Below are 22,366 nucleotides of genomic sequence, written 5' to 3'. Positions count from 1 at the left end.
CTGTCTCTATGGATTTATCTATTCCGGACATTTCACACACTAAAGGGACTCATACGCTCTGACTCTTTCTGTCTGGCTTCTTTCACTTGGCATATGTATTCAAGGCTCAACCACGCTGTAGTGTGTGTCAGAAATTCCTTCGTTCTTATGACTGGATAATATTCCATTGTCTGGTTGGACCACATTTTGTGTAGCCATTCATGCATGGATGGACACGTGGGCTGTTCCTATGTTTTGGGTAGTGTGAATAACACTGCTATGAACATGCATGTACAAGTATTTGTCTGAATACCTGCTTTCAGTTCTTTCGGGTACATTCCTAGGAGTGGAATTCTGGGCCATATGGGAATTCTGTGTTTAACTTTTGAGGAAACGCCAAACTCTTTTCCACAGAGGCTGCATCATTTTACATTCCCACCAGCAATGTACGAGGGTTCCAATTTCGCTGCACCCTCGCCATAACTTATTTTCTGTTTCTCTCTCTCTCTCTCTCTCTCTAATTATAGCCATTCTCATGGGCATCTTCCACTTTAAAGGGAAAAAAAGACTCTGAGCACCCTCCCCGTCTGGCCTCTGCCCTAAGTCTCTGCCTCCGCGCAACCCAACCCCCCGCCCAAGCAAAACTGCAGAAAAAGTCATCCATACACCCTTTCTCCTTCCCGTTTTATCTTCAACCGGTGGAACCGTTTTTGCCGTCATCACCAATGACCTCCACTTTATTAAACCCCACGGTCTCCCTCTACGTCCGGTTTTACCTAACGCATCGCAGCCTGTGACGGGATGGCGGACTTTTGCTTGTTTCACTCTGTTCTGAACTCTCCTGGTTTCTCTTGCCACCTCTATGGTCGCTCCTTCTTTCCTGATTCTTCCTCACCCCCCAGAAACCTCTAGATATCAGCCACACTCCCTCCTCCTCTCCAAACCACGGCCACCCACTGGGACAACTCTGAAATTCATCTCTCCAACCCAGACAGTAGGGCCAAGCGCCTTCCCGGTCTCTCCACGTGGGGGCCTCGCAGGTCCAAACTTAGCTCCCAGGGGTCCCCCCCTCCACCCTCGCCCGGCCCCCACCGTCCTCCCCATCACGGTCGGCTCCATCCTTCCGCAGCTCAGCCCGGATACCTGGGAGGCGCGCTCGTTTCCTCTTTCTCACGGCCACATCGGATGCGCCACCCAATCCTGCGGCTCCGTCGGCTTTTCCTTCGAAACAGATACAGAATCCGACCACTTCTCACCACCTGCACGGCCCTACCCCGCGAGAGCCCCATCATGCCCTCCCTGGACCAGGGTGGTCGCCTCCTCTCTGTAGTCACCCCCAGGCTCCCATCTCTGTGCCTTCCCACCGTATACTGTCCCCCCCCCACTATAATCAGAAACACAGCCCCCACTTTGGGGGACTCTTTTTTATTTATTGCTATATCCTGAGTGCCTAGAACAGTGCCTAATACCTAGCACTATTCCACAATTTCTTTTTCCCACGTGAGCTGCTTTTGGGATCTTAGTTCCCCCACCAAGGATGGAACCCGGGCCCTCCGCCGTGGAGGGGCAGAGTCCTAACCATTGGACCGCCAGGAAATTCCCCAACAAATGTCCTTTTTTTTTTTTAAACATCTTTGTTGGAGTATAATTGCTTTACAATGCTGTGTTAGCTCCTGCTGTATAACAAAGTGAATCAGCTATATGCATATGTATATCCACATATCCCCTCCCTCTTGCGTCTCCCTCCCACCCTCCTTATCCCACCCCTCTAGGTGGTGCAACTTACTGAGCTGATCTCCCTGTGTCATACAGCTGCTTCTCACTAGGTATCTATTTTACAAACAAATGTCTCTTTTTTTTTTTTTTTTTTTGTGGTACGCGGGCCTCTCACTGTTGTGGCCTCTCCCGTTGCGGAGCACAGGCTCCGGACGCGCAGGCTCAGCGGCCATGGCTCACGGGCCCAGCCGCTCCGCGGCATGTGGGATCTTCCCGGACCGGGTCACGAACCCGTGTCCCCTGCGTCGGCAGGCGGCCTCCCAACCACTGCGCCACCAAGGAAGCCCCAAACAAATGTCTTTTTAAACGTGAGATATAATACACGTTTTAGTCAGTTAGGGTTGCCCTACCAAAATAATACAGAATGGGGTGGGGCGGGCGGGCGGGGGCTTAAACAACAGAAACATTTTTTTCCTCACAGTTCTGCAGCCTGGAAGCCCAAGATCAAGGTGTCCGCAGGGCTGGTTTCTTTTGAGGCCTCTCTCCTTGGCTTGCCCTGAGTCCTCATATGGTCTGGCCTCTGGGCCTGCATCCCTGGTGTCAGAGTGCGCAAATGTCCCCTGCTTATAAGGACACCAGTCAGATTGGATCAGGGCCCACCCGAATGGCTTCGTTTCAATTTAATCACCTCTCTGAAGGCCCTGTCTCCTACTATAGTCACTTTTTGAGGTATTGATGGTTAGGGCTTTGACACATAAATCTGGAGGGGACAAAATTCAGCAGCCATAAAAATGTACACACATATCTTAAAATTCACCCACTTAAAATGTACAATTCAATGCTTTTTAGTATACTCACAGATAATGTGAAGCCATCACCAGAGTCAATCTGAGAGCATTTTCATGACCACAAAAAGAAACCCCATATCCTTTTAGCTATCACCCCCTTTCCCCGCCTATCCCCCAGCCCTATGCAACCACTAATCTCCTTTATGTTTCTATGAACTTGCCTATTCTCGATATGTCATATAAATGGAATCATACACTATGTAACGTTTTGCTCCTAGTTTCTTTGACTTAGCATAATGTTTTCAAGATTCGTCCACGGTGCAGCGTGTGTCAGAATTTTATTCCTTTTATGGATGAATTACAGCTCACGTTATGGCCCTACCACATTTTGTTTATTCATCATCCACTGATGGACACATGGGTTGGTTCCACCTTTTGGCTGTTAAGATTAGACCACTATGGACATCTATGTACAACAAGTATCTCCTGAATAAACGAAGAACCTTTCATAATCTAACCCAAAGAACTGCATAAAAGTAGAAACTTCAGACTGTGACAGGACAGTAGAAGAAAGTATCAGAAAGATCTTTGTTTTCCCCTAGTTTTTTTTTTTTGAAGGAGAATGAATCAATAATAATACAAATTAACATAAGTGTTGTTTCAGAACAAACCGGACCTACAAATTGTTGTCACTAAACCAATTTGGTAAAAATCAAAAACAAAATGCATAGTCTAACTTAAGCCAGAAGGTTTCAAGATTGAACTCGGGCCCAGCAGTGAAAGCCTGAAATCCTAACCACGAGGCCACCAGGGAACTCCCAGGAGGGATCTTCTTAAACAACAAGGACCTACTGTAGAGCACAGGGAACTGTATTCAATATCTCGTACTAACCTATAATGGAAAAGAATCTGGGGACTTCCCTGCTGGTGCAGTGGTTAAGAATCCGTCTGTCAATGCAGGGGACACAGGTTCGATCCCTGGTCCGGGAAGATCCCACATGCCGCAGAGCAACTAAGTCCGTGTGCCACAACTACTGAGCCTGTGCTCTAGAGCCCAAGAGCCACAACTACCGGGCCTGCGTGCCACAACTACTGAAGTCCATGCAGCTAGAGCCCATGCTCCTCAAGCCACTGCAATGAGAAGCCTGCGCACTGCAACAAAGAGTAGCCCCTGCTTGCTGCAACTAGGCAACGAAGACCCAACGCAGCCCAAAATAAATAAATAAGTAAATTTATTTTTAAAAAGAATCTGAAGAATATATATATATTACTAAATCACTTTGCTGTACACCTGAAACACTGTAAATCAACCATACTTCAATTAAAAAAATAAAAACAGAGGGATCATCTTATTGCCAAAACATCCTTTAAAATCTAAATCAATTATAAATCAACTGTACTTCAATTAAAAAAAAAAACTAAATCAGAGAATGGTCACCTCTGCTCAAAACCTCCCAAAGGCTCCCCATCTCACTACATACCCTCTGTGCCTCCCACCCCCGACCCCGCATTCTCTGCCATCAAATCTTATGACCACCACCACCCTCACTCCCTGCAGACCTACTGTTTCTGGAACCTGTTGCTGTCTCAGGGCCTTTGCACGGGTTGTTCCTACTTCCGAGAATGTTCTTCACCTATACACCTGCACAACTCACCCATCCTCTTACTTCCCTTCAGGTCTCTACTCAAGTGTCTCCATATTCGAGAGGCCTCTCTTGACCATCTAACATAAAAATAGTGACCCTTCTTTCCCCCAACCTGGAACGTCCATCCCTCCTACTCTGGCATTTAGTCCCCAGAACAGAACCATGATGTACTTGTTTGTTGGTTGATCCTCTGTCCCCTCCCCACAACCTCCACATCATGGGGGATGGGGCTTTGTTCTGTTCAAGGCCAAGTCTCCAGGTACCTATAACAATGCCTGGCACCCGGTAGGTGCTCAATGAATGTTTGTCCTCCTGCAAAAATTAACCTTCAAATGCGATGCGATCCCAAAGTCCCAACTAGATCTTTTACCAGGTGCCAACAAGCTCAGGAAAAGATTCGTGTACGACTAGCTACAGGTGATGTACTATATTATGAATGTGCTAAATGCTGCTGGATTGTTCACTTTAAAATGATTACATTTCGGGAAATTCCCTGGCGGTCTAGTGGTTAGGACTCTGCCCTTCCACTGCAGGGGGCACGGGTTCAATCACTGGCTGGGGAACTAAGATCCCACATGCCGCCCAGTGTGGCCAAGAAAATAAATAAATTAAATAAAAATAAATAAATAAAATGATTACGTTTCCGGAACGAAGTGAGAGAGTGGCATGGCCATATAAACACTACCAGATAGCTAGTGGGAAGCAGCCGCATAGCACAGGGAGATCAGCTCGGTGCTTTGTGACCACCTAGAGGGGTGGGATAGGGAGGGTGGGAGGGAGACGCACGAGGGAGGCAATATGGGGATATAGGTATACGTATAGCTGACTCACTTTGTTATACGGCAGGAACCAACACACCATTGTAAAGCAATTATACTCCAGTAAAGATGTTTAAAAAAAAAGATTACATTTCTGTTATGTGAATTTCACTTCAAGTACAGCATAATACCGTCGCACACCTGTGAGAATGGCTAAAATCAAAAAGACTGCCCACATCAGCTCATGCCAAGGCTGCAAGGAGACGAAAATATATACATCGCTGGGAGGGGGGAAGGAAAGTAAGGGTACATCCACTTCGGAAAACATGTTGGCGATTTCTTTAGGATTTAAATATACACCTACCATATGATGCAACCACGGCACTCCTGGGTAGTTTACCCGGAAGAACTGAAAGCAGATGAACGCGCTTACACATAAATGTTCTCGGCAGCTTTATGTGCAATCATAAAAAACTGGAAACCATCTAGATATCCATCAACAGGGGAATTAGGTAAATGGATGTGGAACAGCCGTACAGTGGAGTACAGCTCCGCCATAAAAGTGAGCTCACTTTTCCTACATGCAAATCACTTTTCCTACATGCAAATTATTGTAAAATAATTGTGTCAGGTAAAAACTGCCAGACCAAAAAAAAAGGCACATACTCCATGATTCTAGGAATGCAGCTAATCTACAGTGTCAGAGCCAGTTGGTGGTTGCCTGGGTAATGTGGTGGTAGGGGTGGGAGCGGTAAAAAAAAAGGGGCACAAGGAGGCTTTTGGGGAAAGAACCTGGCAAACATGATGCTCAGTGAGAGAAGCCAGACACCAAAGGCCACCTATGGTACGATTCCATTTATACAAAATGTCCAGAAGTCCAGAGAGACAGAATGTGGATCTGTGGTTTTTGTGGTTGCCGGGATGGGGGTGGGGGAGAGGAGTGACCGCTAACGGGGAAGGGGTTTCCTTTCGGGGGGGGATAAAAATGTCTTGCCACTAGACAGAGGTGAGGGTTACACAACACTGCAAGTGTACTAAATGCATTGTAGGCTTTAAAACAGTTAATGGTTAATTTCATGTTATGTGAGTTTTCCAATTAAAAAAAAAAAAAAGAGAAATGGTGAGAGCTGGATAAAGATACACACACGCACACACACACACCCTGGACCCCCCCTCCCCATCTTCACCACTGCAGCCCACACACATCCCCGCCACTCCATCCCCTCCCTTCTCAGGCCCATCAGAATTTCCCCAGGTACTGGGACCCGTGACCACTTGACCATGTCCCCCTCCTTGTGGGCTCCCCAAACATCCCTCCCTTTTCAACCTGGACCCTCCCTGGAGTTTCTTGGAAGCCAGTCACTGGGCTTGCTGCCTATAGGATGGGGTGGGCAGCTGGTAGCACAGGGTGACCCTGCTTGAGAGAACAAAGGCAGCTGAAACCCAGCCTGCTCATGCATGATGGGCGTTTGCACCTGTGGCTGCCCCAGTGTGCAGGTGACAAAGCTGGCCCTGAGACAGCAAAGCCACCTGCCCACAGCCAGTCAGCTGGCTCCAGTGGACAGGAGTCGCCCACTCCAGCCTGCCCATTCCCAGCTCGTGCCCTCTGCCCCCGTGGTGGCCCCAATGAACTAGGCCTCCCTGGTGTTCGTACCCTTGTGTGGCCCCCACCTGTGCCCCCAACACACACCTGGGCTGACCTGAGACCCTGCTGAATCAGCAGAAAGCAGCAGAAGCGATGCTGGCCCAGTTGTGGACCTGAGCATTAGAAGCATTAGAGGGGTTTTGGCTCTGCGCTTTGGGGAAACCCCTGAGTCACCAGGAAAGGGATGCGGCCGTCCTGCTTGGGGGCCCACATGGAAGGGCCATCCAGAGAGGCCACGTAGAGAGGGAGAGGCGTCCCCATCCACCCATGCGCCAGACACAACGTTGGCACCGTCCCATGACATGGTAACATCCAGCCAGTCCAGCCCCCAGATGCCAGCAGCCACCATTCACGGGGAAACAAAGAGCCACCAGCCCCAGGCTGGTCAACGTGGAACCACAAAAGAGAATATGCCGGTGGTTGTGTGGAGCCCGTCAGTGCAGGGTGGTTTGTGCCACTGATCACTGAGAATCCACCTGACACCCAGGAAGATCCAGACCCTAGACCTCAGCTCAGGTGGCGTCTGACACCGGCCTCACCCCCCTAACATGCCCTGTTGGCCCACTGCAGCTGTCCACACCTGAACAAAAATGAAGGGGGAAAAAAATCTAAAAACAAGAAAATTCTACTCTCTGGCATAACTCCTTCCTGCCAACTAGAAGAAGCCCACCAGGGTTCCAGTTCTGCAGCAGGAAACCTCGGCCCAGCTCAGGGGCTGGGAGGTATCCAGCGGGCGCCGGGGGAAGGCCTTATACCCCAGGCAGCTGGGCACCCTCTGGTCCACCGTCAGTCAAAGTCCCCCCATCCTGGCTGCAGCCCACCTCCCAAGCCCCCACGGCTGCCCGACAGAGAACTCGGGCCCCTCACAGGCTTCCTGAGGCCCAGACTCCAAACCCCATTGGGAATTCCAGATCCCACAAGACATGCTGCATGGACCAAAACAAACAAACAAACAAACAAACAAACAAACAAACCTCCCGTGGGGGGCGGAGCCCCAATGCTGAACTTTCCCACCCTTCCCACCCCCAGGAAGATCTATCTTCTTCCAGCATGTTGTCATCAGGGACCAGCTCCCTGCTTGCTGGATGTCAAAGCCGCAAGACCCTGTGTGGGACCCTGGGTGCTCCCCCGGGCTACCAGGGCCCCGGCCGCCGCATTCGGAGATGAAGAAAATGAAGGTCGAAGAAGAGCCCTGTCCTCATCACCCAGCAGTTACGGGGTGTATTAACTACACTTTCTGTATTCTTTTTTTGTGGCCGCGCCACACGGCTCGCAGGATCTTAGTTCCCCAACCAGGGATTGAACCCAGGCCCTCGGCAGTGAAAGCGCGGGGTCCTAACCACTGGACCGCCAGGGAATTCCCAGTTTCTGTATTCTTGACACCCTGTCAGCTGAGGCCTCACTGACCAGGAAGGGGCTGTCCCTCGAGGGGTCAGCGAGTTCCTGGAGATGACAAACAAGTAACCAGTGAGTGTACCTCTCCTGGGCATACCAGCCAGTCCACAGCCACTGTGTCCCTTCCCTGATCACCCCAGGGCCACTGTAGTGTGAGTCCCTGACATTAAGCAGGATCTTAGTTCCCCGACCAGGGATTGAACCCGTGCCCCCTGCAAGGGAAGCGTGGAGTCCTAACCACTGGACTGCCAGGGAAGTCCCTGACGTTAAGCTTTTGATTGCCAACACCCACCATGAGCAAACACACAGATAGCTGCATGACACAGCTACTAGCAACACAACCTACCTGGTTATTAGCTACCCCAACCTAGGAAGGTCCCCTTTTCAGAAACCCTAGGCAACCTTGACAAGTGACGCCTTGAACGACCCCGCTTCCCCTTTTGGCACCCTAATTCCAGCTCTTATGCTTTATATTCAATAAAGAGTGAATCCGAGACTCCGACCCCCGGACCCTAATAAAGGCAGAGACCCAGGTCTGCGTTCCCTCCCTCTCTCTCTCCCCATGATCTTGCTGGGTGGCCCTCAGAGGGGGTGCCTGCTGTGTGCCCTCCAGAACCCGTGAGTAACGAATCTTGCTCTGCCAAGTTCCCTGATGGTTTTTCCTGAAGTACGTCCTGTGATCATGATAAGAACCATGAGGGCCGGCCTAGCCACAGTGCTGGCTCTAGCTGGGGTAGCGTCTGTGAGGGCCTTGCTGTGAGTAGTAGGGGCCCACGTGTACTCCGATACTGCTCTCTGAAAGCCTTGCCATCGATAGGCTGGGATGCACACGATGCTCAGTGCCGACGCCCCGGAGCCCGTGGAAATTACTCAGTCTAGCCAGTTCCAAGCCTGTTTACCCTGCCTCACCCACTCCTTCCAGTGGAGACCCCAATAAAAGCTCCTGTCCATGTTGTTCCCTCTCCCTCTGCCTCCTGATGGACCCTGGTGCTTCCCCGTGTAGCTCCACATGGCCTGTTGTGCCCTTCCTCTTGGGATCGGTGAGTAACAAAGTGTCTTTTCAGTGGCAGTCATCTCCTGATCTGTTGGCCTTGCCATAGCTGCATAATAAGAAGACCTACCTTTGGAAACGGGGTGGAGACCAACCTGGGGACACCCAGCTTCCATCTCAAAGAGAAGAAGCCATAATGGATGGAGGTCCCCCAGCCCAGGACTCTGGGAGGCACTGCCCAAGTTCTGCTCCATTTGGGGGAATGCAAACTGTCCTGCTGCCCCCAGCCCCACTGTCCCCCTGCTTTGGATTCCAGGAAGCCAGAGGCAGGGTCCCCAACTCCCACCCTCTCTGAGCTTGGGTGCTCCAGAGGAGGGGCTGCAGCAGAGCCCCCAGGCTGCCCAGGCAGAGGGAGACAGAGGCCCAGAGGCAGGCAGAAGACGTGAAGTAACTTTAATCACCACCCTCAGGAGGGGGCAACAGTAGTATCTGAGCAGGGGGGCCACCCCGGGAATGACCTAGGGCCAGCCCCTCGGTTCTGGCTGTGGCACGTTCCCCGGATATCTGAGCAGGGGGGCCACCCCGGGAATGACCTAGGGCCAGCCCTTCGGTTCTGGCTGTGGCACGTTCCCCATCCAGGCTCCTCGAGTCCAGCGGAGGGTCTGGACACTCCCAGCCTCCACGATCACATCTGCAGGAGCTCAGGTACTTGGCGGCACGTGGCCAGAAGAACCCAGGTCTGGGGGATGGCGTGCCAACAGCCACGCGCGGGTCCCCATACCTGCCGTACTCGGGACCGTGTGATGTGGCAGCAAGAAATCATCCTCAGAGAACTGAGGCCGTCCTCTCTGACTGCAGAGACCCCTTCACAGACACCAGCAGCCCCAGCGGGGACAGGCGTCCCTGGGCACAGAGCCGTGACAACATGAAGAGGATGGCGGCGGCCAGACCTACACTTAGCACCACTGTGGGGGACAGAAAGACAGGAGTGGGTGAGGGGAGGGGGTGGCAGGAGGCTCACACCCACCAAGCTCCTAACACACTGGAAAGGGGGTTCTGCAGCCTGCCGGCTCCCAGGAGCAGCTGCTCCAAGCCCCAGTGGTGGGAGGACCTGTTTATCTTACCAGCAGCTGCAATGATCCCATAGGCACTTCGGTTTCCAGACTGAACTGAGTCCCGGTCCCCGACAGAGGTGACTGTGGCATTCCTGAGATAAGTGACACTCTCCAGGGTCACAGGGGTCCCCATGGACGTGGCACTCCCTTCTTGGAGGGTCTTGGTTCCTGCAATAAGTCCAGGCATTCAGTAGCTGGGGAGGGGGCACCTGGGGCATGGGGGGATGAACAGATGTTTCTGGTGCCCAGGGGAGACCTTAGGGCTCACCCTCCATCCCAAATTCAGTGAGGTTGGTGAGCCCTGCTGCCCGAGTGCCCTCGTGCAGCCGCCATGGGAATACGGGCACAGGCAGACACACGTGTCCACGCTCCCAGCCTTGTCTTACACTGGAAGGTGTCAGGCGTCCTTGTCTACCGACCCACCCTCCCCGCCCCCACAGGCACACACCACAGCCAAGCTCATCGCTGGAGTCGGAACAGTCCGGGTGGCCATCGCAGAGCCACGTGCGTGGGATACAGGAACCGCCCAGCGGGCAGCGCAGCTCTCCCTCCGGGCAGGGCTGGTGCCCGCAGTTGAGAACATTCTTGTTGATGCCATCAGGGCAGTCATCGATGCTGTCACAAGAGCAGGGGCTGCCAGTGGGTGGCTTGCACTGCCCGTCCTGGGCACACGGCTCAGTACCTGGGGTACAGGGTGAGTCAGGTCTCAAACACCCAGCCAAGAGGGCCCAGGTACTCCCCACAGCCCGACCTCCTGCAAGCCCCGCCTTCCGAGAACAATCGACCCTATATGTTTCGCCCATCCCAAAGGCTCCTCCCCCTGCTTCTGTTAGCTCCACCTTCCAAGGACTCGCCTCCCTGCAAGCCCTCCCTCCCGACCCCACTAACTCCGCCCCGCTGCAAACCCACCTCTCCCCAGATCGCCTTCCTTTCAGGCCCCGCCCACCCCAGAGTGCCCTGTCTGAAAGCCACATCCCTTCCACAAGCACCTCCTCCCTGTGGCCCCACCCCTTGCAAGCCCCGCCCCCAGGGCATGGCCACTCACCGCACTCCTCCTCGTCACTGCCATCAAGGCAGTCCTTGTCAACGTCGCAGCGCCAGGCGAGGGGCACGCAGCGGCCATCACTCCTGCACTGGAAGTCGGTGGGCGGGCACGAGGCTGCGCTGGGGCCTGAGAGATGCACACAAGTGAGGCCTGGGAGGTCTGGACCCTCCTTTGGAAGCACAGTGTCACAGGCTGCGACCACCAGGAGACAGGCCAGGTCCCAGGAACTACACTGGTGGTCACCCTTTGCTAAGGATGCACTATATGTGGGCCTTGGAGCTGAGCAGTTCACAGCCTCACCAAGAGCCCTACGGGGCAGATTCTACTCCCATGCCCATTCTACACAAGACACTTAGGAGAGGTAAGGCCTGAGGCTACAAGCTAGTGGCAGAGTCGGGGTTCGAACCCAGGTCTCACTGATCCCGGGGTCTTTACTCGGCTCCAAATGGCCAGATGGTCTCCCCAGGAGTCTCTCCAAGGTCCGTGGTTAAACAGACTGGGGGAGGAGCCATCTCTGAACCTGGCCTGGCTCAGGCCCACCTGTCAGGGTCAGCAGGGCCCATTATGTCCCAGCTGCTCAGCAAAGGGGAAACTGAGGCCTTGCGTAGAGGACCTGCTTAGTCACTGTGGCTTGTCGACTCACCTACTAAACTCCTCCCAGATCTGACCACTTTCCCCATCCTGAATGTGCCACCACCTCTCCAGATTCCCCACCCCCATCTCCACTCAGACACCAGAGACCTCTCAGAGCCACACCATTTGGTCACCCACCCTTGCCCCCCTTTGCTCAAAAACAGCCCTTGGTCAGAAATAGAGACACAGATGTAGAGAATAAACATATGGACACCAAGGGGGGAAAGTGGCAGGGTGGTGGTGGCGGGACGAATTGGGATTGACATGTATACACTAATATGTATAAAAGATAACTAATAAGAACCTGCTGTATAAAAAAATAAAATAAAATTCAAAAATTCAAAAGAACCCAGAAACCCAGCCCTTGGTCCCATGAGTCCTCTCGCAACCAAATTCTACAACCTCCATGTGGCCCGCAAGTCCTGACCAGCCCTGAACCCTCCCTGGACCTCCCACTTTCCCCCTCTTCATCAAGCTCCCTCTGACCTGGCCACCTTGATGCTTCTGCAAGAGGCCTGGCCTCGTTTTCCCCCTCAGGGCTTTTGCCCATGCTGTTCCCTGGCCCAGTTTGCCCTCTCCTCCCTCCTCTCTGCACCTCGTGATTTCCTCCTCAGACTTCACGTCTCAGCTTATTTCCTGGGAGGGGTCTCAGGCCCCTCTCAGAGACCCCTGAAGCTCAGCCTCCCACTTAGAACAATGGCCCTTGCACTGGCACCTGCGTAGACTGGACACTGAGTGGTGGTCAGGGCAGTGACCTTTTGACTGTAAACCCGGGGCAGCGCCTAGTGATAAGTGGGCACAGGTCACACAATGGTCCGGGCTGAGTCCAGCTGAGATGTGAGTCTTCCTGGACCCAGAGCAGGATGAACACAGAAGGGCCTGGAAGCTGGGCCATCAGGCGGGAGTCCAAGGAACAGAGGAAGGGAGTGGGCTTTATGGTTTCCTCCTGGGTGCAGCAGGGAGGGTGGCAGATACCTGGCTTGGCCCCAGCCTAGTCCCCCTCCATACAATCCTGGTCCTCTTGTCCCTTCCACCTTTACTCACGAGGTCCTGTGCCTCCAAGCCCCCACTCCCCACAGCCAGCCCCTCCGCAGGCCGGCCTCCAGGCCCAACTGTACCTGTGGGCCACACAGTCCCTAAGCTCTGTGGAGCCAACTGCAGCTGACTTCCTTCCCTGCCCATGGGGGTCTGGTAACCTAAAGCTTCCTCCCCAGGACTTGCCACTCTCCCTAGCAACCTCTGACCTCCTTCCCCGGCCTGCTGGAGCATGTGTCCTTCTGTAAAGTGGGTGGGCAGCAGAGCAGAGCGGACCTGGCTTCACAGGGCTTTGGTTTGGAGCAACCAGTGGTTGCACCTCCCAGCCTCAGTTTCCCCACCTGTAAAAGGGGCACGCTAGGAGTCCCTACCACAGTGTGCTAAAGAGAAGAGACTGCTTGCGTGTAGAGTGTGGTACTTGGTTAACGTGAGTCCTGATCCTTGAAGGAACCAGGAACATTTAGCCTGAAAAGGCAGAGGCTTTGGGGTGAGATGGGGGACCAGATAAGACGGTGTGTGAACCTGAGTCACAGCTGAAAGTCAGGGGCACCTGTGAGCACAAAGAGGTCACTCTAACCTGCCCAGCTGCCTCTGGGTACCTCTGAGAGGGCCACCAACATCATTTAGGCCAAGGCAAACGGGTCCAAGGGCCTGGGGTCACAGGGAAGACCTGTTTTTCTCTAAGGCCGGAGAAGGAAGGTGCAGAGATTGGGAGGGCGGGAAACGGTCGCCACATGGCCCTAGGCGCCAGGGTATGGAAGCCGCGGCTGCTGCACAAGGCGCCAGGTGACCAGCTCCGGAAGTCGGAGAAGCAGAGCCTGTAAAGAACTTTCCTGCCCACGCTGGAGTGAAGGGTCGCTTAGAGGTGACACCGGGGCACGACAAAGCAAAGCGAGTGTAAGCAGGGCCGAAGCAGGGTAGTTAAAGGCTGGCAGAGCACCCAGGCGGAGGGTCCCTCACTGGGGAAGGCTCGTTCAAGGGCCTGGGTCCCCTAGAGCCACGTGCAGGGGGGAGTGTCCGGGACAGACGTGCGGCGCAGCCAACGGTAAGGCGCTGCTGGCGGGCAGGGGCGGAGCTAAGCTGCAGGCTCGGAGAGCGCCAGGGCTGCACGGAGCACACTTACCTGGGGCCTGGGTCAAGGACCATGTCGAGATCGAGGTCGGGGCGGCCTCCAGGCCCAGCCCGAAGCTGAGCAGTACCCGCAGCGCTAGGCCGAGGGCCGCAGCCCGCTGCGCTCGGCCCCCCGCCATCCAACCGCTCATCGCGCCACCCCTGCCTGGCGCCGGCTCCGGCCAACACCGGTCCCTGCCTCGCTCTGATCCAAGTACGCGCGTGCGCAAAGATCCGGGGGGCGGGGCCCACGCCCGAGGCGGGTCCCGAGAGGCGGGTCCCGAGGCGGGTCCCGAGGCGGCCCCGCGTTATGGGTACCGTAAATGTCCGAATGCGAGGGGACCCACTATTTGAGGCTCTTTCCCACTTTTCCCTGTGACAAGGTATATCGAAAGGTATTGGTCCTATTTGAAATTAGAAACTTCTGGAGGTGCAAACGAACTAGTACCGACAAGTCTTGTCTACTTACAATATTTAACATTCCACATGCACCAAATACTCCTGCCTAATTATCCTAATATGGCAGCCACTTCGCTCAGGCACGCCCTCCTCCTGCTTTTCTCGAGCGCCCGACTTATTTACTTTGGTTTATTGTCTGATTCCCCACTAGAGCGTCAGGCCCAGGAGGACAGGAATGCTGTGTTGCTCATTGTATCCCCAGTGCCTGGAACTGAGCCTGACACATAGCGGGCTCTTAAATATTTGGTAAATAAATGAAGGAAACGCTGGTTCTTGGTTTTCATCCTGGGTCCTCTATCCCTTGCACCTGGATGTTCTCACCGACGCTCACTACCTCATTAACCCGCACAGGCTCCTCAAAGGGAGGCGGGTCTTATACTTTACTCTGGGAACAAGACAGGCGAAAGCAGCCTGGGCTTTCTCTTCTCACGCTCACCCAGTAGGCACATAAAATACAAACCTTCTGCAGGTTTTCTATCCAATTGGCTGCTGTTTTATCTACAGCTCTGCCCCTAGGAGAAGCAGCGCTACTGCCAGCAGGCCCCCCAGACAAGTCACTGTCCTCAGCGTTGTAACAGCTGTGCAAATCTCCCGTGAAGCAACACTAAAGCACAGAAAGGCCTCTATTTGCAGGTTGATGGCATCCTTATTCAAAAGTGTTAGGGATTATAGCTGCATTTGGAGCGTATGTATATATATACATATATATAAATTTTTTCATAATCTCCAATTCCCAGGAGACATGGGGTAAGAGGCAAAGGTGCACTGTTGCAGAGGCAGTTGGAAAGGGCAGCAAATAGGACTGCCTGCGGCAGGGGAAGGGAGGGGAGGGGAGCGTCCCACACCACCTGTGAAGCTTGGCTTCTTGGTGAGGTTGGCATCTGGGGTCCAGGGAGAAAAACTGAAGAAGTTGTGGATTCACCCAGCTGACAATATGTAGCGGCTGAGTGCAGACCCATCAGCGGCTAGGTTCAGGGCCATCTCTCAGCGAGCCTGAGAGTTCTTTGTCTCTTCACGCCTGTTCTTCTGTTGAGGGTAAAAGGGTTTGACAACAGCTATAACCTCACAGGCTTGCTCCGGGAAGGAACCAAGATCACAGATATAAGGCATTTAGAACGGTACCTGGCATAGAGGAAGTGCTCAAGAGGTGTCAGACCTCTTTCTTACTGCAGTCCCTCGCCAAACTTCAAGTCTGGGTCATAAATCTTTTTTTCTTTTTTTTGGCTTATACAGTAAATGACAATTTATTTTCTCACGGTTCTGGAAACTGGGAAGTCCAAGACCATGGTGCCAGCAGATTTGGTGTCTAGTGAGGGCCCGCATCCTCACTGACAACCATCTTTTCACTGCTACCTCACTTGGCAGAAGGGGGCTGGGTCATAAAACTTTATTCAGAAACTTTCAATGGCACATCTTGCCTGGGGTCTTTAAAAGCCCTCCAGCGTTACCCTCCTTGCGGCCTCTGCACACCCTGCCCAGCTCTCCTGATCCTTCTGTATCTAATTCATCCTTTGTTCCAACCAGAATCCCACCTCCTCCAGGAAGCCTTCCCAGCCTTTTCTTCTCATAAGCATTTAGCATTTGTACCACCCACTCTTGGGGCACTTATACCTCCTCCTGGGACTGTGACCCTTTTCCTGCCTTGCTCCAAGCTTCCAAAGGCGGGCCAGCCTTGACACTCTCCTGGCATACAGCTGATCTTCACCTACTGATGGGCTTTGGGGTTCTTCCACAGGGCAGCCACAACACTCCCCCACCTGAGGTCACCGCATGGCTCCCCTTCGCTCCTACAACCAAATCAAGGCCATTTCCTTTGCAGCTTTCACCCCCTGCTTATTCCTCCACAGAAAGCAGCCCCTTCCTTTCCTGGGCTGACTCCGCCTCGCGTCCCCCGGGCCCACACAGAAACGTTTCTGGCTCAGGGAGGCCTTTCCCCACTGGCCTAGGTGAGCCACCTCACTGTCCTCTGCCGTCCCTGCTGAGCGGCAGGGTGGTCAAGGTCAGGCAGGGGCCGCAGTGGGAGCCTGCTGGTGAATGTCCGCACAAGCAATGGCTAGGAGAGCTCTCGGGAGACAAGGAAGCGAGCTGTTTTTGTTCCGCCGCACTGTCCTTTACAGTCAGTGCCCCCAAACACCCAGAGGTCCTGGAACCCGCTCTGACACTCTCAGAGTTAGAGCCAGGCCCTCGAGAAAGGGACGGTGACATCTCTGTGCCCAGTGACAGCACCGTCACCCTGGAGCTCGAGAACCACTATCCTCCCCTGCTTCTGGAGCGTTCATGGGATTAAGAGATTCGGCACCAACTTCACCCTGAAGTTCAAGTAAGCCTGTGTGTCCTTTCAAAAGTAAAAACAGAAGCGATTCTGGAGAGCTCAATATATATTTTTTATAAATTAGGTCACGTTCTCCCCAGAGGGAATCCAAAGTCCAAGGAAGAGGAAGCACTCCAGTGGCCCTGAGGGCTTAGCCAGGCGCCCTGGGGCACAGTGTCACAGGTGAGGCTGATCCCTGGACAGCTCCCACCTCTTTATGGGAGGAGCTGGCGTCACAGCCTTCTTCTCAGTGGCTGCTACAGCCGAGCTGGAAGATGAAAACAGACTTGAGTTAGGCCCAGGTTTCAGAGAACAGTGTGGAGGAAGCTGCGGGAGACCCCCCTGCCCCGGCAGGAACACACCTGCTGACACCATGGATCTGGAGGCCAGGGTGCAGGGTGTTTCAGAATGCCCAGAGCCCTCCAATGGGGTCCCCCAAAGGGTGAGCTGACAAGCCCCGAGCCCTGCATGAACCCCTGGTCGGTGTGCCTTGGCTCCTGGTCCCAGAACCAGCATGAATAGCTGGGCTCCTCCTCCAGCACCCCTTCCCACTCGCACCCCACTCCCGCTGCCCCAGAACAGGACACTGGCAGAAGGGCCAAGGACCACCACTGGGGGTCTGGGCAAACTGCTTTGAAATCATGCGTCTACTACCTGCCAGCTGTGTGACCCAGGCAGGGCACTTGGTCTCTCCGTGACTCAATTTCTTCTTCTGCAGCAGGGGCCGTCACTGCCTAACTCATGGAGTTATCAGGGGCAGATATGGCACTGACTCCATTCTTGAGCTTACAGATTTTAATTATGAGGATTAATCCTCAGAACGACTCTGCTATCGACAGAATGTGTCCCCACAAAATCCATATGTTGAAATCCTACGCCCCAATGTGATGATGTTACAGGGTGGAGCCTTTGGGAGGTGACTAGATCATGAAGGTGAAGCCCTTATGAATGGGGTTAGTGCCCTCATAAAAGACCCTAGAGATCCCTTACCCCTTCCAACATGTGAGGACATGGCAAAAAGATACCATCTGTGGGGACTTCCCTGGCGGTCCAGTATTAGGACTCAGCGCTTCCACTGCAAGGGGCATGGGTTCGATCCCTGGTTGGGGAACTGAGACCCCACATACTGCATGGTGTGGGAAAAAAAAGGATACCATCTATAAACAAAGAAAGTGCCAGACACTGAATCTGCAGGGACCTTGAACTTGGACTTCCCAGCTTCCAGAACCAAGAGAAACAATTTTCTATTGTTTATAAGCCACCCAGTCTGTGGGATTCTGTCCCAGCAGAACTCTCTAAAGTAAATAACATTATTGTTCCTGTTTAATTAAGAGACAGTGCCTGAGGCCAGGGACCAAAGTGGGTTTTGAGGGGCCTGAGGTTTATACAATTCTCTCTTTAAAAAGAATATAAAATTACAAAAACAACAATGCCTGGGCTTCTTCCAAGGCCCTTGAAGGGCCCTTGGAGCTTCCTCTGCTTTTTGCAGGAAACCCACCCAGGGTGGGTGGGGATTCATGAGCTCTCAGATGAAAAGCCCCCGGCAGTACATTTCCTGCCACAGTTGATGCTCAACAGACTTGGGACCTTGAAAAGCACAAGCAGGAGAGAGGGCTGGTCGCAGGAGGGGTGTTGAGGCATCCTCACCTCTCTACTGGCTTCCCTGACGCCAGCACCTTCTGTGAGGACATGACGATCGAGGGCGGCGTGGCTTCCCGGCGGCCATCACGTGTACAGTAGTAATTGTTGGAGAGTTTGTGGCTGGGGCCCACGGGGAGCTTGGGAGGAGGCTGAGTTCTGAGGAAAAAGAACATGGGCACTGAAACAAAAATGACAAGTCGTTCTCACTGTGTGGCTGTGCTAGAACATGGCCCATCACCTCAGTCACGAGGCTTGGGGTCGGCAGCCCCTGGGATGTGTTGCAGGCCAGGGGTATCCCTTGATACACTGCCATGACCATATGCCTGGGGAGGGTCCAATGGCCAGAAGCAGGTGGGAGCCCCTGCATTGGATGTGAAGGTGCTGGAAGGCCAGGCCTGGGTCTGCCCCACCACAGGTCCCCGACCTGCCCCAAACGTGGCAGGTATGGAGGACCCTTTCATGAGGGAGGCCTGTTCCCACCTCTCCATGGCCCAGAGCTTGGCAGCTGGCCTCATTTCCACCGCAGGTCCTCGGGAAATGAAGAGGCTGGGGCCTGGGGCTCTGCCCATCACCTACCAAGTAATCGTGGTCAGCAAACGCTTGGGAAACAACCCCAGACTTGGCTCATTCTGAGAGGTTTTGTCCCCAAAGGCCAGGCTGCAGAACCTCTGGGTTTCCAGTTCTCTCAGGAACTCTCTGAAGAACTCTACAGGGATCAAGCCTTATTACTCAAAGAGCATTTTGTCCTCTGGGGTCTCTGCTGCCACCTCGTGGTCGCTGCCACCAGAGGGGGAGTGAACAGAGCTCTGTCCTCGCTTGACTAAACCCTGGGGTCAATATACAAAGTTTGAGGCCTGAAAACTAATCGCTAACCTCGCTAACAAAAGACACTAACAAAAAACAAACAAACAAAATCACTAACAAAAGATGAGCTTCCCTGGAAACCACTGCAGAGAGGGAGAGCAGAAAAGATAGAAAAATCATAAACAGATCGGGTTCTCATTCATCTTTTTTGTTTGTTTAATTTATTTATTTGTCTGCGTTGGGTCTTCTTTGCAGTGCACAGGCTTTCTCTAGTTGTGGCGAGCAGGGGCTACTCTTCGTTGCAGTGCGCGGACTTCTCATTGCAGTGGCTTCTCTTGTTGCAGAGCACGGGCTCTAGGCGCGCAGGCTTCAGTAGGTGTGGCTCGCGGGCTCTAGAGCACAGGCTCAGTAGTTGTGGTACACGGGCTTAGTTGCTCCGCGGCATGTGGGATCTTCCCGGAGCAGGGCTCGAACCCATGGCCCCTGCATTGGCAGGAGGATTCTTAACTACTGCGCCACCAGGGAAGTCCCTCATCTGGGTTTTTAACCAACTTTTTTCTGATGATCATTTTGCCAGGACTTAAGTTTTTCTTAAAACAAGTGATAGTCATTGTACCAAGGAGAAAAAAAGAAATACAGATGAAAACAAAGTTTAAAAACTTAATATTAAAAGCAGTATCCTAATTCCCTGGCAGTCCAGTGGTTACGACTCGGTGCTTTCACTGCTATGGCCCGGGTTCGATCCTGGTCAGGGAACTAAGATCCCACAAGCTGTGTGGCACGGCCAAAAAAAATTTTTTTAATAAATAAAAAATAAATTAGGGACTTCCCTGGTAGCACAATGGTTAAGAATCCACCTGCCCATGCAGGGGACACGGGTTCGAGCCCTGATCTGGGAGGATCCCACATGCTGCGGAGCAACTAAGCCCGTGTGCCATAACCACTGAGCCTGAGTGCCACAACTACTGAAGCCCGAGCGCCTAGAGCCCGTACTCTGCAACAAGAGAAGCCATCACAATGAGAAGCCTGCACACCGCAACGAAGAGTGGCCCCTGCTCGCCGCAACTAGAGAAAGCCCGCGCACAGCAACGAAGACCCAATGCAGCCAAAAATAAACAAATATATTTTTAAAAAATTTAAAAAAAAAATAAAATAGGACTTCCCGGTGGTGCAGTGGTTAAGAATCTGCCTGCCAATGCAGGGGACACGGGTTCGAGCCCTGGTCCAGGAAGATCCCAACATGCTACGGAGCAACGAAGCCCATGCGCTGCAACTACGGAGCCTGAGCTCTAGAGCCCGTGAGCCACAGCTACTGAAGCCCGCGCGCCTAGAGCCCATGCTCCGCAACGAGAAGCCACCGCAATGAGAAGCCCACGCACTGCAAAGAGTAGCCCCCGCTCGCCGCAACTACAGAAAGCCCGCGCGCAGCAATGAAGACCCAACGCAGCCAAAAATAAATAAATAAATAAATTTTAAAAAATAAATAAAATAAATAAAGGCAATATCCTGTGTTGAAGTTAGAATCTGCTTAACCCCTGGAGCGCAGAGATGACCCTCTGTTGGCCAGGGACCAACAGAAAACGAGCACACAAAGGATAAAAAGAACCAGCGCCCAACGGAAAGGCCTAAATGAATCACTAGGGGGCGCCATTATCCTTTTAAAAAAAAAAGTTGAAAATTTTACAAAACTGTTTCCTCAACTGTATCAACTACCCTGGATGGAAAAGCAATTTAAAACTTTTGATATTTGGAATCAGTCACATCATGCAGGCATTCACATAGATTTGGTTATTTTAATGTTATTGTTCTTCTTTTCATGCTAACCCTCCATGGCTGCCTTACCTTTGCCTGCCACTCATATATATATCGCTATTCCCCATTCCTCAGAGTGTTTCAGCCACACTAGCCTCCTTCCTACTTCTGGCTCTGTCGGGCTGCACAGCCTTGGCACTTACTGCTGCCTCTGCCCGGAATGTTTTAATAACTATCCTTTGGAATTTCAGGTGCCTCAAGTGTCAATCCCTGAGGCCTTTCCTGATTACCTGATCTGAGGTAGGCACCCTCCAGCTTATTCACTTTGTTTTGTTTTCAGAGCATTCTAGAACAATGTTTTTTACTTGCTGTGTTTATTTCCCTACTATGTTATGTTTCTCCCTCCTCCCCAGGATATGAGCTCCATGAAAGGAATGAGAATTTTTTTACCAGTTAGCACTGGTATCCCAGAGGGCTGAGGACACAGCAGGGGTTTGTAAATGTCAAGTAAGTTTTGGACTCAAACGAGTTTGAAATCAAGACACTTCTGGGTTCAAATCCCAGCTGTTACTTGCTGGCTTCTGAGTGATTTTAAGCAAATGATTTAGTCTCTCCGAGCCTCAAATATTTTCATGTGTAGCTTGGGGATGACAACACTAACTAGCAGGGCCACACTTAGGACTGCAAATCACACTGAGGATTCCCACTCATAATTCAAGCCCCATCTGGTTGTTCCACGAGCACCACTCTCCGACATAGTCCAGCAAGATTAAAGGCAAGCCTCTGCCTCCACAGCGAGCTAGGCGGCTAGAGGCAGGATTTCGGCCCAGTGTTTCAGGGGTCTAAAAGAACAGGGGTTTTGTTTTTGATGGAAGGACAGGATTGCAGTCCGGGCAGCGAGCGGGGCTTGCTCACCGCTTGGAGATCTCCTGGTAACGCAGCTGCAGCTTCGCCTGCAAGTCTTGCTGTGGGGGAAAGAGAGGATGGAGGTCAGCCCGCAGGGCACCCAGGAAGAGAAGGCCAGCGAACGTGGGGCAGTCCGGGGCTGGACAAATGAAGGGAAGGCGCGAGATGGGCATTTGGCGACAAGAATATGGGCCCTGGAGGTGAACAGGAAAGCTGGAGGCCGGGGCCACAAGATCCAAAGCTAAGAAGGACTAGGTAAATCCCAGGCCTGAGTGGGACCCCAGCCAAGAGAGGGCCAAGGGCTGGAGGTGGAGGCGGGCGTGCCCTGGGCTGGAAGGGTCAAGAGTTGGAGGCTCCGGGCTGAGAGCGGGGTCCCGGTTTATAAGGGGAATCTCGGCACCACTGGCCTCAGCCCCAGAGGTGCAGGAGGGGGGTGAGTAACGGGAGCGTGTCCGGGGCGCAAGGAGCCCACAGCCCCACCCTCCCCAGTGCAGCCCTTCCCGCCCCGCGCACCCCGGATGCCCAGTTCCGCAGCCGCTGGATGAAACGAGTAGCAGACGCCATCTTTCAACCCTGCGCTGAAGGGCGCCGGTGACGTCTCTACCGCGAGGGCTGCTGGGAACATGGAGTATGGTCT

The 22,366-nt window shown here is 53.1% G+C and overlaps 2 protein-coding genes across 2 annotated transcripts; both read right to left on the bottom strand.

Annotated features, from left to right (window-relative positions):
* Positions 1–7,583: 7,583 nt before the first annotated feature.
* On the bottom strand, positions 7,584–16,563 carry CD320 (CD320 molecule). Its single transcript, XM_022557432.3, has 5 exons — positions 13,870–16,563; positions 11,079–11,204; positions 10,482–10,715; positions 10,043–10,201; positions 7,584–9,883 (listed from the first exon to the last, which is right to left on the bottom strand). Exons 1-5 carry the CDS (start codon positions 14,006–14,008, stop codon positions 9,744–9,746), a joined length of 798 nt encoding a protein of 265 aa, XP_022413140.1. The 5' UTR covers positions 14,009–16,563; the 3' UTR covers positions 7,584–9,743.
* Positions 16,564–16,675: 112 nt separating this feature from the next.
* NDUFA7 (NADH:ubiquinone oxidoreductase subunit A7) lies at positions 16,676–22,352 on the bottom strand. Its single transcript, XM_022557433.2, has 4 exons — positions 22,243–22,352; positions 21,739–21,788; positions 18,274–18,423; positions 16,676–16,894 (listed from the first exon to the last, which is right to left on the bottom strand). Exons 1-4 carry the CDS (start codon positions 22,291–22,293, stop codon positions 16,804–16,806), a joined length of 342 nt encoding a protein of 113 aa, XP_022413141.1. The 5' UTR covers positions 22,294–22,352; the 3' UTR covers positions 16,676–16,803.
* Positions 22,353–22,366: the final 14 nt, after the last annotated feature.

This window comes from Delphinapterus leucas, unplaced genomic scaffold (genome assembly GCF_059928025.1).
Source record: "Delphinapterus leucas isolate spDelLeu-1000000601 "Yukka" unplaced genomic scaffold, BTC_Dleu_Yukka2 spDelLeu_asBTCV2_sq25, whole genome shotgun sequence".
Taxonomy (NCBI): Eukaryota; Metazoa; Chordata; class Mammalia; order Artiodactyla; family Monodontidae; genus Delphinapterus; species Delphinapterus leucas.
Note: the sequence above shows the minus strand (reverse complement) of the source record. Positions and strands in the feature narration are given on the sequence as shown.